General features: G+C 44.1%; 1 protein-coding gene and 1 long non-coding RNA gene across 3 annotated transcripts; one reads left to right on the top strand and one right to left on the bottom strand.

Moving 5' to 3' along the window:
• Positions 1-987: 987 nt before the first annotated feature.
• Positions 988-13,133, bottom strand: LDHB (lactate dehydrogenase B). Of its 2 annotated transcripts, none has more exons than XM_042050796.1 (8): positions 12,946-13,133; positions 11,349-11,480; positions 7,056-7,173; positions 6,392-6,565; positions 4,418-4,591; positions 3,030-3,147; positions 2,069-2,192; positions 988-1,335 (listed from the first exon to the last, which is right to left on the bottom strand). In XM_042050796.1, the coding sequence occupies exons 2-8, from the start codon at positions 11,472-11,474 to the stop codon at positions 1,168-1,170; spliced, it is 1,002 nt and encodes a 333-aa protein (XP_041906730.1). In that variant the 5' UTR covers positions 11,475-11,480; positions 12,946-13,133; the 3' UTR covers positions 988-1,167. The 2 variants fall into 2 exon arrangements, with proteins under 2 accessions (XP_041906730.1, XP_041906731.1); XM_042050797.1 differs by lacking the exon at positions 12,946-13,133 and adding an exon at positions 12,514-12,595.
• Positions 12,637-14,865, top strand: LOC121675383. Its single transcript, XR_006020067.1, has 2 exons — positions 12,637-12,905; positions 13,351-14,865. It is a non-coding gene; the product is annotated as an uncharacterized LOC121675383 (long non-coding RNA).
• Positions 14,866-17,134: the final 2,269 nt, after the last annotated feature.

Raw genomic sequence — 17,134 nt, 5'->3', positions numbered from 1 at the left:
TAAGAATAAAACATGTCCCAAGGTCTCCCTGGGATACCCTTTGTAAATAATGCTGCCAGCAGCATCCCATGCATATTTCAGTAACTACATAAGCCTTACTGAATCACAGAAGTTATCCTGCAATATAACATTTCTACGATCTTCCCTTTAAAAAGGAACTACAAAAATTAAGCTACCTGCCTGTGAAAGTGTTTTAGTCCAACATCCAAAGCATTTTAATGAAGATAGAAAAGAGCTTTAAATTGCTCCAGCATAGTCTCAGACCTTTTGTTATGAAACAAAACTTACAGGCCCCACAAGACAGATGGATTTGATACTCTGTCCCCTGGACATTTAGGTTGAGCAGTTCATTTTATGGTATTTACTCCGTAACAGTAAGCGATTAAGAAATAAACTGTTCCCCCTCCAAGTATATAAAGATTTTAACAATCATGAAATTTAGAGATTTAAGACCCAACTTGGCTTGTTTAATAAACAAGACTGTAACTACAACATTTCAGCCCAAGTCCAGAAAAAGTCTTGAATTTTGGATAACTAAATAGAAAATAATTTTGTTTTTCCAAACATTATAAAAAACTAGACACCATTAACAAGCAAAGAATTTAATCCAGAAGAGAGAAGGATCTATGGGACTCCTTCTAGGCCAGTAGCATACAAAACCTTATTGCTGGCATATTTCTGGCTGGTTGCACAGAGTCAAATGCCCATTCCATTTCCTCTACCCATCAGTAAAAAATAGGAAGTTCTCTATCAGAAACAGTTCTGGGAATGAACTACACTTAGTCAGCACTTGGACTGAGAAAATCCTTGCAGCAAGGTGGTGTTAGTGAAATCACACCAGTTCATTATCACTACTTTGTTTCTAGCCTTTTAAAAGGACACATCAAGTCTATACTCCCATGCAGTCTGTGGCAAACATTAAAGGAGAATGCCAGTGTAAGGTAAGTAATTGACATACTGAAAATGAGTCACTAGGACAACCAGAGATGCCTGAAAATTGCTTTATTTGTTCGTACGGTTTGTGCGTTACAGCCAGCGTCAGTTTAGCTACCATGGACGAAAGTCTGGAAGAGCATTTAATGTTAACCATTGAGATGTGTAGTGAGTAGAGCCCACATCTGAACACAACATGCTGTTTTCCTATTGCTGGAACCTAACATTCATGAGTTACAGATCCTTAATATCCTTCTGGATGTTCCACAGTGTGTCTGCGCTCTTCTTCAGCTGGGTCACCTCATCGTCCTTCAGCTTTTGGTTGATGACACTCGTCAGGCCAGAGGCACTTAGGACAGCAGGAAGGCTCAAGAAGACATCATTCTCAATGCCATACATGCCCTGCCACAAACAAAAGAGATCAGACACAGGCCCCTCACCACGGATCTGGGATTGGTTTGTATTGCAGGGAACCTCCTGAGAGCAGAGCTCAAAATCCATCATTTTACAACCTGGAGAAAAATTTCAGCCATGATGTATTTGAGAAAATAAACGGTATAGAGCTGTTTTGGACCGAATGCCTGGCAACACCAAACAGCTGGTGGCAGAAACCCCACCTTCAAACCTCTCACTTTTAGTTCTATACAGCAAGGAGCTGAAAAGATTCAGGACAGGTCAAAAGAGGGAGCGGTTCCCCCTGCTCAGAGCCCTTGCTGCAGCAGGGGTTGTGGAGCCAGTACAGACCAGATGCAGCCAGTTACACCAGCTATAAAAGGACACAGCTCTCCTCCCTAGCACCTTTGCCAGGCAGTGGTTCCTGGAATCACAGATGTGCTTCCAACAAGTCTTCCACTTTTACACTGAAACTTCCTTTCAAGGAATCTGCATGCCACACATGGCAAAGCTTCACACAAGGGTAGTACCGCATAGAGAACTTTATTTTCAGCTCCATACTTGTGAGAGGAACAGGCTAAAGAGGTCAGCCTAGAAAAACCAACAGTAGCGAGCTCCTTTTTGAAATTCAAAGGAGCATTTTACAAAGCTTCCTTCATTTAGCACGTTGCTGATTGAGACTATTTAGCTTGTCCACAACAATAAAATGAGCCAGAGTGTCCAATTAGCCCCCACTACTTACCTTTACCAGAGTGGAGACTGAATGAACCCGGCACAGGTTCTTCAGTATGGTCTCACAGAGGTCAGCCACACTAAGGCCAATAGCCCAGTTTGTGTATCCCTTTAGTTTGATCACCTCGTAGGCACTAAGGAAACATTGAAATACAACTGCATTAAGATGTCTTCACGCAAGACACTGCAAATTACAAGTCTTAAAACCAGTGAATCCTACCCATTTAAAAATTTTCAAACTCCTGCAAAACACTGTAAGTTTTGGAATTAAAATGCCCAAATTACGTGTTTCAACATTAGAAGATAAAGCATAAAGTCTACATTATCCCATATGCATAATAAAGAATCCTGTTGTTCTCGCAGGATTAGCTGAAAACAAAATTAGCTCCCATCTAGGAAGAGATCCTAGTGTTAAGTAGAAAACCACACCTATACCTGACAAGCTCTCTGTTTCAGTCAGGGACACAATGGAAAAGGCAAACATTTAGTCAAAGCACCACTACATCCTGAGGTTTTTAGCCAACATCTGCACACACTTTATCCCATTGAGTGCACACTCATTTCACAAAAGACTTAGCAACATGTAGTCAGCTGTACACAAACTCTCCTGCATCCATGAACAGAATTTTCCCCAAACCCAACACTGTGCTCACAGAAACATCCTACCGTTTCCTGCTCTTGTGCCCTCTGAACAAAGTTACCCACTGAAGCAGCTCCATGTGGGAAAACAAGCACACACAGCTCTAGGTGCTCCAGCATCTGAGTGGGTTTGTTATGCAATAGCTTGTCTCACTGCAGGATAACATCTTACCAGCTGAAATCCTGCATTTCTGTTTTTAAACCAGCAGTCCCACTCACTCAAGCAACCCTCTACCTAAGAGGGCATAAAAGCTGCACCAGAGTAGAGGCAGAGTGCAGACAAGCTGTTGTCAGCATGGCATCCACCCACATTATCCCTCAGGTCATCATACCTTGCAACCACTTGCTTGTGGACCTCCTTCCAGTTCTCAGGATCTTTGTCAGTTCCCATGGCAGGGTTCAGCTCCTGGAGGGAAACCCCTGCCACATTAACTCCACTCCAAACAGCCACTGCAACAGAGGCAGGACATCAGTGTCAGGAGCAGTTGACAACTCCCCCTCCACTTTTCCTAGCTAAAGTAATTGGAAACCAAGTAGGAGCAGCCAGAACCACAACAATGGCTGAGGCAGGTTTTAAGTCTTTATTTAGCTACAGTTAAATCTGAGAACTCTGGGAGTGAAATATGAGACCATTTTAGTACTGGCATTTTAACAGGTCAGTTTTAACATGTGACAGCAGAACTTTCAGACTGTGGAAGTTTCTGAAGTCAGAAACATCAAATTCTAGTAAAAAGGCACATCTTAGCTACCCAGCCTTTTAAAACAGATTTTACTCAAAACTGCAGCAAGGAGGTAGTTGCAGTTTCACTAATCAGTATTAGGGCTAGCCTTCAAGAAGTCTATTCTTATTTACATGAATAAGAGGGTAGCAATATGCAAACTTAGAATATCAAGACAGGGATTTGCACCTCTCCCTGCATCCTGGAAGCTTAGTGGCAGGAACAGTCTCTGTTCTTGGGAAGTAAGTAGGAATTCTGAGTTACTTTAAAGCAAAAGCAGCTGTGACAATGACACAGGATAAACTCTGCATGTGCTCAGCCAAACTCTGCTTTCATTGGTGTAGGGCTGGCTACAACAACTGCTGCTGTTCATCAGACACTGTACTTCGATCAAATGCAATGGGACATTGAAGAGGTGGCTCCCTTAGAAATACACAGCATGAAAATATAAAGCAGTACCAATCTACATAAACGTTCTGCTGCATCATTTCAGACTTGAAATACAGGAACTGAATTAAGACAGATAAACTTCTTTGATTTCACGTTTTAAAACTATCTTTGCTTTCAACAGCAAGGAGAGAAGTCATGGAATAAGGTAAGGGATAATTTTGTAAGCCTGAATCTGGACTGCTAGAGCAACAAGCTCTGCTATTGACCTAGCAAGTGTGGATACTGCTTTCAGAGGAAAACTGTGCTACAGGCTATGGAATGGTACTCCTGAGGATAAAGAGAAGGAGCAAGCTGTAGCCTTCAGGACACAACTTCACTCACAAAATTGGCCTTTTCAGTTCAGGCTTTAATCATACAGCCACACTCACATTTGTTAAATATGTGTAGGTAGATTCCCTAGACTTCTCTCAACTCTAATATTCATAAAAATACAGCAAAGTACCAGTTACTTGAGCTCAGCTGCAGCTGTTCCTTCAGAATCCTGTAACACACCTCAGGCCTCAACATCTGATATATTGCTCATTCCCAAGGAGAACAGAACTACTCCTTACCACTGGAATCACCATGCTCTCCCAAGATCCAGCCATGGCAGCTGCTTGGATGGATCCCAAGTCTCTCAGACATCAGATAACGGAATCTGGCCGTGTCCAGATTGCAGCCACTTCCAATCACACGGTTTTTTGGCAGCCCACTCAGCTTCCATGTGACATAGGTTAATATATCCACTGAAAGGAAAAGCATGCATGGCAAATGAAACTCCACTCACATCAAGAATGCTCCAACAATTACCTTACTGAGTGTAGCAGGGCAATCAGGAGGACACAGTTGGGCTCACCGGTCAATGAATTTTGGATCTGACTATTTGGGGCATTAAAATAGAGGCACTACTTGAAATTTTGATCAGTAGCTTGATGGGTCCTAAGAAAATTCAAAGGTGGTCTTTAGATTCCTACCAGCTAAAATTGGACACACTTATTTTTTGTCACAGTTAAAGCCCTAGGGCATGCAGAACTGGGACTGATCTCACATGGCTAAAACATTCCAGCAATTTCCTGAAGAAATGTTCTCTTCCAGTTCACCATCACAATAGGTAAAACAATTCAGAATCAAAAGTCTGAGATCTACATACTCTTTATAGTTGGTAATTCCTTCAGTTTAATTTCCTGATTTGTGCACCAAGCAGTTTCTGCATTTATCACCTCTGCAGCATGAAAAGCCAGATGAGCAATGTGCTTTAGCTGCATGTGTTTCTAAAAATACAGTTTTAGGAAAAAAAAAACCAAAGCTAGGTAGGGCAGACAGAAGTATGTGAGCAGAAAACTTCTAATCCACAGCTCAAAGCAACAATCATAACCAGGCTGCAGGAATTAATTATGACTCCAGCTCTGAGGAGCCAGGCAGCTCTCAGGAGGGAACACATTTGTGTACACAGATCTGAAATGCATCATTTGCTCTGCTCAGATACCAAAGCACCGTTCAAACCTCACAAGTGGCATGTTCCCAACAGCTTCAGCTGGGGCAGGGAAGGACATCAAGGTTACACCCCTGAAGTCCCTTCTCATGGGCTCACAGTGACCTTCAATATATAAAACTTGTGGACAAAACTCCACACACTAAGAAAACAAAGGATTATAAAAATAATTCTGAAAAAGCAACATGCAATTCGCCTCCTGAAGCTGCTCTGCTGGAGAGAAGTCTACAGGTTGAATTCATCCTTGCTGGAACAAGAACAGCCTGATCTTTGTCTCAGTTTGATTTTTAGATAAATGTTTAAAACTGCTGCAAGTTACTGTATTTGCTCAGAACACTGGCTAATTGTACACCAGCTAATTACTCAACTCCAAGCAGAGCAGCAAGCTTCACATGCATTGGTTCCACTCTGCCAGGTTATCTTTAAAAGCAGTGTAACTTCACCACAGCTCTTCAGTACTGGCTTCACTCAGATGTTGAATTAAGCAAAGACAGCCCTACAGGGACACCCTACAAAGCACATCAGAACATTTACAGTCACCTTTGGACATCCAAACATCCAAGCTGTCTCAGTGCAATGAGATACTTGCAAATGAACACACAAATATGCATAATTAACTCTTTTTCTGTTTTAACTGAACTGTGAAGTACAGCCAGCCCTTGTTTCACCATAAGCTTCAGCACATAAATTCTTTTTCCTGAAAATACAGCCACGACTATAGGGCAAGTTCTTCATGTTGAAAAACAGCCCTATCCTATCCAGGCACAAAAGCTATCTATTAGAGATAAAAAATTTGAACTTCCTACTGCTTAAGCCAAAGGATGGAAAGAACTTAAGTATTTATCACAAAGCATTCTTTTAAAATATGGACACCTTGACAAGTTCTGAATAAAGAGAGCATCAGAAAGTACAGAGTATTTTGTCTGTATTCTCAGATGTCCACAAAAAGCTATTAAGTTTCAACAATTTGTATTTGAAGAGATTTTCTGAGAACTAGCTAGAGTTTTGCCTTGTCAAAGCAAATTTCTAAGTATTTAGCAAAAGACTGCCTTACCTGGGTTGGAAACCACCAGGATGGTGCAGTTGGGGCTGTACTTGACGACCTGAGGAATGATGAATTTGAAGACATTCACATTCCTCTGCACCAGGTTGAGCCGACTCTCCCCCTCCTGCTGACGGACTCCTGCAGTCACCACCACGATCTTGGAGTTGGCAGTGACAGCATAGTCTAAGCAGAGCACAGGGGAACAGATACAGAGAGGGTTTAAAATAATTCCACTAATTCCGGTAGCACTGTGTTAACACAGGAGTTACAGGGAGCTTCTGCACTGTGCATTGCATTCAAACCCAAAACCACAAGACATCAGTTTGAAAGCCAGCACCATCTTGTAACACTGACCTGATATATCAGTATGTGGGTGTTGAGAGTACATTTAACCTTTCTGACCCTTATTTCCACCGTGAAAATAATACTATTTCTTCTACACACAGTTTCACTAAAATCAGTTTTACTAAACAAGCCCCAAATTGTAAAGAGATGTAAGAGAGAGTCTGGCTTAAGAGCCACTCCCACTATGGTGTTCATCTGAACTCTCACCCCAACTGACACACTTCACATTTTCAATACCAAATCCTAAGAGTTCTTTAGGATTGCACAACTAATTCTCCTCTATTAAGCAAAGTCACAGAATATCAGTGTTAAAGAAATGGAGGTGAACCTTTGTCTGCCACGATCTTGTGAGTGTGAAGGAACAAGCTCCCGTGCTGCAGGTCCATCATTTCTCCTTTTAGTTTGTCCTCCATAACATCAACCAGAGCAAGCTCATCACAAAGACCCTGAAAACAACAACATTTGGAGTCAACAAAGCAGATCAAATGCATTTTAAAGTCAACCCAGAGCTCAGCCATATAGCATTTTAAAGTAACACGTTTCACCCATCTGAAAAGCATCTCTTCTCCCAATAAATCAGTGGGACAACACTACCTCGGTGTTCTGATGTATCTCACAAAGTCAGAGGCTACTACAGCACAGGTTCATGAAACTCACTGACTTTCCAAAAAAAGTATCATTTGTGGGGAGTTTGCATGCACAGCCAACCCTCTGCTAGGAAAGCTCTTCTTAATTTAGTTATTACCCTTGGAAAAAAGTTCCATCTTTCAGAGTTGTAAGGAACCCTCCAAATCTATCCAGCAAATTAAGCCTGTTTTAAATATTTAAATATCTAAAGGAAGACACCACATAATCATCAAATAAGTATTCTCTTTCAACATACCATCAATCAATTCATTTCACAAAAATATACAATGGGAACAGACTTCCTCAATACTAAAACGGAGAGAAAACAGATTCTTTAGCTATTTTTCTGTACAGGAGCTACTGTGTGGTATTTATGTTGCAGAACAGATTTAGCCACGTATTTGTTTTCCAGAATAGGTTGGGAGATAATGCCATACAGCCTCAGAACAGGAAAACACTGAAATATGGGGGTGGAGGAGAAAGGCTTTCTGCTCTAATGCAAACATTTACTGCCTTTTGACAGAAACGTTTACTACCCTGGTAAATTCCATTGTCCTTAAAGGCTTATCATGCAAAAAACTACACTGAAATTAAGACTACTACTTCTCTTTATTTTCCTAGATACCTACACCCCATTTGAAGGCAGGTAAGCCATTTTTAGCAACTAAAATAGTTCAAACGTGAAAGAATACACAGTTTTTCCTGTGGAAAATGTATTTAACAGCAGGCATATTCCAAGTTTTTATTTCATACTTTAAAATAATGTTAGTTAATTGCTTTTCTACATTGATTCCTTTAGCAGCTGATTTTATTAACTGATGAAGGAAAAGCATAGGAATCTGTATTTGTACTTTTTCTGTTTTCAAAATAGCCTGCAGGTTAAAATTATTCTCAGTTGTTTAAACACTATGAGAAAGAATCCTTAAGTGAAGTCACTGGTGTTAAACTAAGAAGTTAGTGCAACCAGAATCTGAAATAAATGTGTGCACATGTACAATTATGGATAGATTTATACACACACAGGCAGACCACACGGGACTTGCAGTCTAGAATTTGCAACCAATATTCCCCATACTCTACAGGATTCAGGAGCCAATTCTCACTAGAACACAAAAGCACCTGGAATACCTCTCCAGTGACTCGTTTCAAGAATTTGCATCACCTGCCTAGAGGAGATTTCATCTCTTTATTACCATACACAGGAGTGAAGCTTCACACAAACTCAGCTTAAAATATTTTCGTTGAGAGCAGCTGATTTGTGACTGTGGCGATGTTTCCATTTCTAAATCAGTATGGCAACATCAGTGATTTGCCTCTAACTGAGCAGGAGCTAAAAATAACCAACATGGAAGTTTTAGAGTCATGCAAATTTATGTATTTAATACCACACCAGTAAACTGACATCAGTATTACAGCCAAGCATCTTGCACAAGTCAAACCCACAGCATATTGGTCAGCAGTGGCTGAACATGAGCCAGCCCAGCTGGCCAAAAAGGCCAAAGGTGTTCTTCTGGCTGTATCAGGAATGGTGTTGATGCCTTTTCCTGGTCTTAAAATCAAGAGTCATATACTGTTAGAAGGGGAAAAGGGATTTTACCTTGGTATTTATTTTAAGGATCCTTAGGTGCACACGTCCAGGTCATATGCATCGAAATGCACTCCCCTGAATATGCCCCAAAAGACCCAGTATAACATTATAGGTTTTACTAATTAGCATATCTATCAAAGATTCCCCAATGAGAGGCTCGAGTGAGCCCCCCCCCCCCAAGGAGCCTTCCCCTGGATGGTTCTATCTTAGTTTACAGAATGTGTTCTGGAGAGGACCTTGGGGTCTGGGGCACACTGATCCCTAGATACAAAGCTTCTAAAATGTTTAGTCTCTTAGCTTGACAAACAAGCCCAAGAATGTAGGCAAAAAGCACTAAGAATACAGAAGTTGTAAAAAGGTATAACAGGGGTATAAAGAAAAAGGCAAAAAATCTTCATGGCACCAGTGTGGCCAGCAAGACCAGAGCACTGATCATCACCACGGGCTTAGCACTGGTGAGGCCTCACCTCAAATTCTGTGTTCCCTCACTACAAAGATATTGAGGGGCTGGAGCCCTCTCTGTTGTGTCCAGGGAAGGAGATGGAGAAGGGGCTGAAGCATCACAAGTGGCTGAGGGAGCTGCAAGGGCTCAGCCTGGAGAAAAGGAGGCTCAGGGGGAAACTTCTGGCTCTCCACAGGAGGGTGTAGCCAGGTGGGATTGGGCTCTGCTCCCAGGGAACAAGGGACAGGACACAGGCTGTGCCAGAGGAGGTTTAGATTGGATAGGACAAAAAAATTCTTCACTGGAAGGGTGGTCAGGCATTGAAACAGACTGCCCAAGGAAGTTGTTGGGTCACAATCCCTGGAAGTGTTTATAAGACTTTTAGATGTGGCACTTGGGAACATGGTGGACTTGGCAGTGCTGGGTTAATGGTTGGTCTCAATGATCATAAGAGATCTTTTGCAGCCTAAAAGAGTCTATGACTCTTAATTCAGTTACAAGAACCAGATGGCTGCATTATAGAAATGTTTTATACTGCAGCTTACAGCTGTGAGAAAGAACAAAAGCCTGGCCGAAACAAATTCCATGTCATCATTCATGCTTGAAGAATTTAAAACCAGTTTTTACTCTCGGTTTGGTGCATACTATTCACTAACAGTGAAACTTTGTGCTTAGATATCTGACAACAGAGTTTGATCCTGCTTAGAGCAGTGCATTAAACACAGATGAATGCTGAATTGTAGATTCAATTTGTGGTAACGTCACCTGGCTCCCTCACAGGTTACAGCACTTCAAAACCAATTGATTTTAGACCATGTGCTTAAAAATTATAAATATAAAAAACCACAATGAACTATCACTGCTTTTCCAATAAATTTCTTCTTTATATATGTTGTTTTAAAAACTAGTTGCACTTTCACATCAGTTTCACACTTAGTTTCACTGTGGCCTGTTCTTATTGTCAGGTTTTCCTTGCTGCCAGGGCTCATGAATATCAGCAATTAAAAGCCCTTACTTTCTTTTTTTATAATTAAGCATGCATTAAAACATGCATCTTCAGGGTAATACCTTGAAGGATCATCTACAAACAAAATACAGCTGGTTTAGTAGTACAAACACGATTTTTCGTTCGACTGTGAGCTACCTGATTTAAGATCTGCCCCGTGCAAGGGAGCAGAGCATATCTGTTGATGCCTTCTTTAAAAAAAAAAAAAGTCTGCAATTTCCATCTGTCTTTCCAAATTTAACTAATTCACAATATTCTCTAAAAACAGAGTGCAAACTACAAGATATCCTCATTGATTAAAAGCCTTTACTTTGCTCAAAGACTGCACCATGAGATTTGACAAAAATATCCCACAGAGCAGTAACAGGAAAAGTCATAATAACCTCTAAGTCCAGCCCTCTGTTTTTAGTTTTTTAAAAACCAGCTAACACCCCTCTAGAAAAAATAAAGTCATACAAACAAGCAAAAAGGGCTTAAGAGAAATCAAGAAGATACTGAAGGGGATACTAGTATTTTCAGCTATTAGGGCACGCATTCTTTAAAAGAATAAAATGCAAACGCTCCTGATTCCTATCCTATATTTCATCTAGATTTTTGCTCTGTCCCCATTCTTTGCCCAGCAGAGCTCCTCAGCAAGCAAACTCCAGCTTTGTGGTGGAAGAATAAAAAAATTAAGATGAGAATGAAAGGTTTGGCAGGGGCTTCAGAGCCATTCCTCCCTACATTTCCCCAGCAGCCTGGAAAATAACTCTGCCTAATGAGACATTTACTGCTAAGCACAGGCAGAAAGGTGAGAGAACAAGGAGAGGCTGAATGTGGAGGTCAGGCTTGTAGGTGACTGCTAACGGTTCACTCCTGTACCAACCTCTCAAATTTCCCACCCTTTGCTAAGACGAACAGGCAGCACAGAGCATGACAGCAGCAGGGGCTTGGAGAGCACGAGGTCCTTGAGCCGTACCTTCCCAAGGATGCTGATAGCAGCTGCCATCCCAACCTGGCCAACCCCCACAACCGTGATCTTGTTGTTGGGGACCTTGGCTCCCTCCGCGATGGGGCTGATCAGCTTGTCCTTGAGAGTAGCCATGGTGTTCTGCGAGGAGAGATGGAAAGACGTGGATCAGAGCGGGCCAGAGGGAGCTGAAGGCATGTTGTGAATGGAGGGGTCACCTGCCGCAGCCGGGTTTACATAAGGCATCTCCGGGCACGCCGCCCTTGCTCGCAGGGCTCCTTCCCAGCCACGAGTCACCACACACCACCCCCACGCACCCTCCGCGGCCACGAGGCTTTGGGTCCCTGCCCTCCCCGTGCCCAGCCAGGGCCTGAACGGGGGCGATTTCGGCAGCACACTTCGATACCGGCGTTCCCAGAGCCGCCCGCCGGAGGGTGAAATTCCACCAGCGCTGCCGGGCTCTGGGCATTCACCTCTCGGTACACCGGGGCTCCGGGACACGACTCCACGAGCCAACGGGAGCGGGCTGGGATTTCCCCGGCTCCTTTCCACGAGCCGCGCCAGGCTGCAGGGCAGCCAGGGCCCGGGGCGGCACTGGGGGGCCGGAGCACGGCCGGCGACCAGCCCGGAGCCACCGTCCGGCTCCGGCCACCCCAAACCCTCGGGTTCCACAGCCTGGCTCCGGCCACCCCACACCCCAACGTTCGGGGTCCACAGCCCGGCTCCGGCCACCCCAAACCCTCGGGAGCCACAGCCCGGCTCCGGCCACCCCAACCCCCAACGTTCGGGTTCCACAGCCCGGCTCCGGCCACCCCACACCCCAACGTTCGGGGTCCACAGCCCGGCTCCGGCCACCCCAAACCCTCGGGTTCCACAGCCCGGCTCCGGCCACCCCAACCCCCAACGTTCGGGGTCCACAGCCCGGCTCCGGCCGCCCCAAACCTCAACCCAAACCTCCGGGAACCCCAGCTCGACTCTGGCCATTCCAAACCCGAACCCTCGGGAGCCAGGCCCAGCTCCGGCCCCCCAGGCATCACCCGTCCTCTACGCAGGGATGCTCGGCCCGCGGGAAGGGGAAAACCCCGGCGGGACCAAGCCGCCCGAGGGAGAAGGGACAGGCCGGCTGGGCGGCCCTCCAGCACCCCCCGTCCCGTACGGGTCTCCCCGTACGCACCGGGCAGCAGGAGCGGCGAGGAGAGCGCGGTGTGCGGGGCTCGGGCAATGAACACTCCGCAGCGGAAGGGGCGGGCCGGGCGGCGGGGTCGGGGGGAGGCGGCGGGGTCGGGGGGAGGCGGCGGCCGCGCTCAATCGCCGCCAAGGACGGAGTCTCAAGGATGTCGCCGCTCCGCCCCGGCTCTGCAGTGGCGCAGGGCCCGTTACCGGCGCTGTGTCCGCGCGGGGCGCGCCGCCCGGAGCGGTTGCGCTGCCCGGGCCGGGGGTGGCCGGGCGACACTGGACACTGGTCACTGGTGGCTTCGGCAGCATCACCACCGCTCACTTCCACAGGAGACAGCGGGGCTCTTGGTGCCTAAGCGCCACAGAGCCACAGGCTCGGCCAGAATCGCAGTAAGCGAGGTTAAAATACGGCAAAAATAAAGCATTTTACCTGATCTTCCAGGGAGAGGTTGCTCAAGTTGGGGGTATCTCCTTAGTCAGAGGTATCTGATTTTTGCCCTCTCTGATTTCTGCCCTGGGGCTGACTCCGGTTGGATTTTTGGTGGTTGGACGAATCCCGCCTGGAACCACAGAGGGATGCCTTGGCAGGAATAAGGGATGTAACATGAGGCAGGGCAACAAGGAACGTAACCTGAGCAGAGCCACTACCACCGCGCCTCCTCCCTCTCCCTTGGCTTCGGCCAGACCCACATCACACTATTTCGCGATGTCCCAGTAGGGCATCCCTTAAAAATGGTAATAAGCGTGAATGTAGTTTCATGCCGTGTTGGAGTTATAAGCACATCTGGCACTGTAAGTAGCAAAAAGAGTCAGACGATATTTTCCTTTTCCTCAGTCCCACGGAACACACAGACTGAAAATCTGGGTGTACAAGCGGCCACTGCTGCTGAGCACAGAAGGAAGTGATTTCTTGGAATTCCTCCAGGACCAAGGCAAGCAAAATACGGAATAATAGCAAACAGTGTTTTCATCTAGTGCTGGAACATTACATCTTTCTAGCTGTAAAGGAAGAAAGTAGAAGCAAAACACTGAATGGTATGCAATTAGTTCCACTGGGGGGAAAATCCAGAAAGCTTTAGGTTCCTCATCACACATGATTAAGTCTCTCTCACAAGAGGGAAAACAGAATAGTGGGTTCCAGAGTCCTCCCAAGTAAGTCACTGGGTTAAGTGTGACTAGGCAGAGAGCCTAGCTCTGCTTGCCTATGACTACCTTTTTTTTTTCTTTCTTTTTTTAATTCTGTTGTTGTGGCTAGTTTAAAGTTTTATTGATTTTTTTTCTTTTTGCCAGGTATTTTGCCTGGTTTAGTAATAACTGGATTCATTCCCTGTGGCTCACCAAGTAGCCAAACAAAGGATGGTGTGAGCATGAGAGGTGGTGAGCAAAGGATGAAACCTGCTTTTCTGGGCAGCAGATCGGTACAGACCCATGCTGGCTTTAAATCACTGTCTAACTGCAGCCTACTTCGCTTCTTTACATTGTTTGATGTTGCAAAGAGTCCCCTGGAGGGAAAGAAATTAGTTAAGCCATCCACATGACACTTGAGGTAGCAGCTTGCTGTAAGAAAATCAATTCAAGACTTTGAAATTACAGTTGCAATGGGAGCTGGAGGTAAATAATTACACAATGAAATGTAAGGGTAAGAAAATCTATAGTCACAACGGGAACATGCACAGCTGAAATTTAAGGAAATAGGGAGGAAGGGAGATGAAAAGGTTCTGGAGAGATTAGGGAAGGACCAGAGCAAGGTTTTTTAATTCCTGGACCATAACCAAAGGTCCTTGTCCTGCCAGTGCCTGTTGTGAGGAACGTTCACCACTGCATTGTGTCTTCTTTGGACAGGATCCTTCTCTCTTCTTATGAGCTTTTATCACAGTAGCATTTGGAATTAGAGATGGAAATGCCACGTTCATATTTGCAAGGTAATAAAGCTTTAAAAGGCAGGCTGGACTATTTACCACAGTTTACAACAGCTCTTCTGGGCCCTCATTTAGATCAGGCTTCATTTTGCATGCAGTGCTAAAAGAACAGGGTATTTAGTCCCCTCCCTGAAGTCCTTTCAATCTAAATAGACAAGGCAGGAGCAAGAGGTGGGTGGAAGAAAGAAGCTTATTCCCTCTTCCTGCTCTTAATTATTTACGTACTTGTTCCAGACGATGGAGGATTGAGGCACAGAGAGGTGAAAAGATCTCCCCAAGGTCACACGGGAAGTCTCCTGGTGACAGGTCACAATTTCAAAGTTCAGCTCCAGTTTGGCAACTCTGGCATTTTTGATGCAGTGTGGTTTTCCAGAAAAACAAACCCTAATATTAAACAGTGTAAATAAATTTGCCTGCTAACCTTTATACAATTATGACGTATCTTTTGTGTATATATTTTAATCACTTTCAGCTTTTGGGTTGTATACAAAGTGTGTCATTAGATAAGTCTGAGACACTTCACTACTTGCATCTGTCCCATCAACTTCTCAAAACACATAAAAGTAGATAGACTTTCCCTGCTGTTTCTTTTTCCAAAACTACCCTTAAACCTGATTAAAAAGAAAGATCTCAGTTGAAAAACTCTATTCATGGGACTGTTTCACACAGCAAGATGCTGATGGTCTGATGGCCATGGTCTGATGATGGCTGTAGCCCTAAGTCATGAAGCATTTAACCTAGGAAGGGAAGGAACCCATTACACCACAGGATGGGATGTAGGGCTGGTGGCAGGAGAACATAATGTAAAGATTCTCTCTCACTGTGTTAGACTTGGTAGATCAGGTCCTTGCCCTGCAAGATGGTCTTGTTCTAAGCATTATTTCACATGGATGCAATGGAGGGAAAAGAATTAGATGTTCAGCTTTGCAAAATACAGAGACCTGAATTAATCTGCTGGAAGTCATTAAGTGCTGTCACATGCAATGCTGGCAGATGCTGAATTAAAATTCTGGTCCACCTATGTTAATTCTGTGCTTCTTCACCTGGATTTGCCATTTGGAGGGAAAATACATCACACAATAAAGAAAAATGGTCTTGGAGTGGCAGCTTTGCAAGCTTCTTTCTCCCTGGTTTTGTTTGAAGGAATGGTTCCTTATTTTTGGCAGCGAGCCAACTTTCTGCTTAATTTTTGTTTAAAGATTAGACAGTGTTAAACAGATAACACATTCATAATAGTTAAGTGCTTTATAATGTAGTTAATAAAAAAAGCCCAAACAAACACATCATGAGCTTGGGGGCTATAGTGCAAAAGGAGTGAAATGTGATGATGATATTTAATGATATCTTTGATGCCAGAGGAAACAAATGGTGATAAGTTTTACAATTAGGTAAGTAATTGCACCCAGTTTGTAAGAACTAAACTGCATTGATTTAATGAGCTCTGGCTCATTAAAAAGTTCACGAGAAACAACAGCTGCTAAACAAAGTGACAAGACAGAAATGGGGCAAACAGTGCATATGCAAGTAAAACTATATGAAATTGAAATTACAGACAGTGATTTTTTTAATCAATAGGTGAATTTCCATACCATAAGGATGTGTGTTTTTTCTCTGAACTGTTCAGAAAACTTAGTAGTCCTAAGATTTTTATGTATGGATTTTGTGGTTTAATTTGTATGTCTGAAGGACTGAATGTGGCTTTGTCAGCTTAACACCTCTCCAGACACAGATGCAAGGCCATGTTCATGCTGGAGAGTTTTTTACATTCGTGCAATCACCCCCTGTAGTCACACACAGAGTGTAGCACATCTGGTGTGTAGCACCTCAACTGATCTTTGTACAGAGATTTTTGTAGTACTCCTGTACAGCACTGTTGTAATAGCAGTGAGTTAGTAGGTAAGAATTGCCTCCTGTAATACAGTAATACATTGTATTACAGTAGGTTTTGCAGTAGTGCTTCACATAGAAACACATCTTTTGCATTTAATGACTTCTGTAGTTCCACAACTGCAGGACTTAACACCTCTTTAGGAATTGAATCCAGGTTTCCTCGTATGTGTGTTGTACTTGGAGAAGGATCTATGCTATTTGATCCCCCGTGTCTGGATATTGCTTACAGTGAATTTTGCTAAAGAACAGATTCACCTCTCCCACTCCCACCTAGACTTTTGTTTACATGATCCCACAATTTACCTTGTTAAAAGTAATTCTGGAGACAAACTGAATACATTTCTGCCTGTTTTACAGAAACCTCTGTCTGTGGTTTACATAAATTTCTCCAGAGCTGTCACAGGCTTCCAGCTACTGCCTTTGAAGCAGATTGCTGATGTGAAGGGTCAAGGCTGACTGACTGCCCTCCTGTTTGGGAAGCATCCAGTGATATCTGAAGAACCTTTGCCATATTGCACTCTGGACCCTTAGCATTGCCATTCCCAGAGCACAAGCTCTGTGGAAAAAGTTGTGGACACAGCTGAGCTTCCAGAAAGCATTATTTAACATTTCCCAGTACTGAGGGAGGTTTGCCTCCATCGCTGCATCTGAGTCCTGTGTCTAGGAAGGACAAGCTTTGCACTGTACACAGAGGGGACTCATAGTGGCAGGGACTTGTTGATGGAATTTGGCAGAATTCCATCAATCAGGTGGTCTGGGGGAGCATCCTACCCTTGACAGTGTTGGATTCCTGGGGAGGGGGAAGAGAAC

The sequence above is a fragment of the Corvus kubaryi genome, unplaced genomic scaffold, assembly GCF_017639235.1.
Source record: "Corvus kubaryi isolate FWS band 111438036 unplaced genomic scaffold, C.kubaryi_AGA036_p1.0 74, whole genome shotgun sequence".
Taxonomy (NCBI): Eukaryota; Metazoa; Chordata; class Aves; order Passeriformes; family Corvidae; genus Corvus; species Corvus kubaryi.
The sequence above is the reverse complement of the archived record's forward strand: the minus strand, read 5'-3'. Positions and strand labels throughout refer to the sequence as shown.

Coding starts and splice junctions, on each gene's coding strand:
- LDHB (XM_042050796.1), bottom strand. CDS start 11,474: ATGGCTACTCTCAAGGACAAGCTGATCAGCCCCATCGCGGAGGGAGCC. Junction 7,174..11,348: donor CTATCAGCATCCTTGGGAAG/GTACGGCTCAAG, acceptor TGTTGTTTTCAG/GGTCTTTGTGATGAGCTTGC. Junction 1,336..2,068: donor CAGTCTCCACTCTGGTAAAG/GTAAGTAGTGGG, acceptor TGTTTGTGGCAG/GGCATGTATGGCATTGAGAA.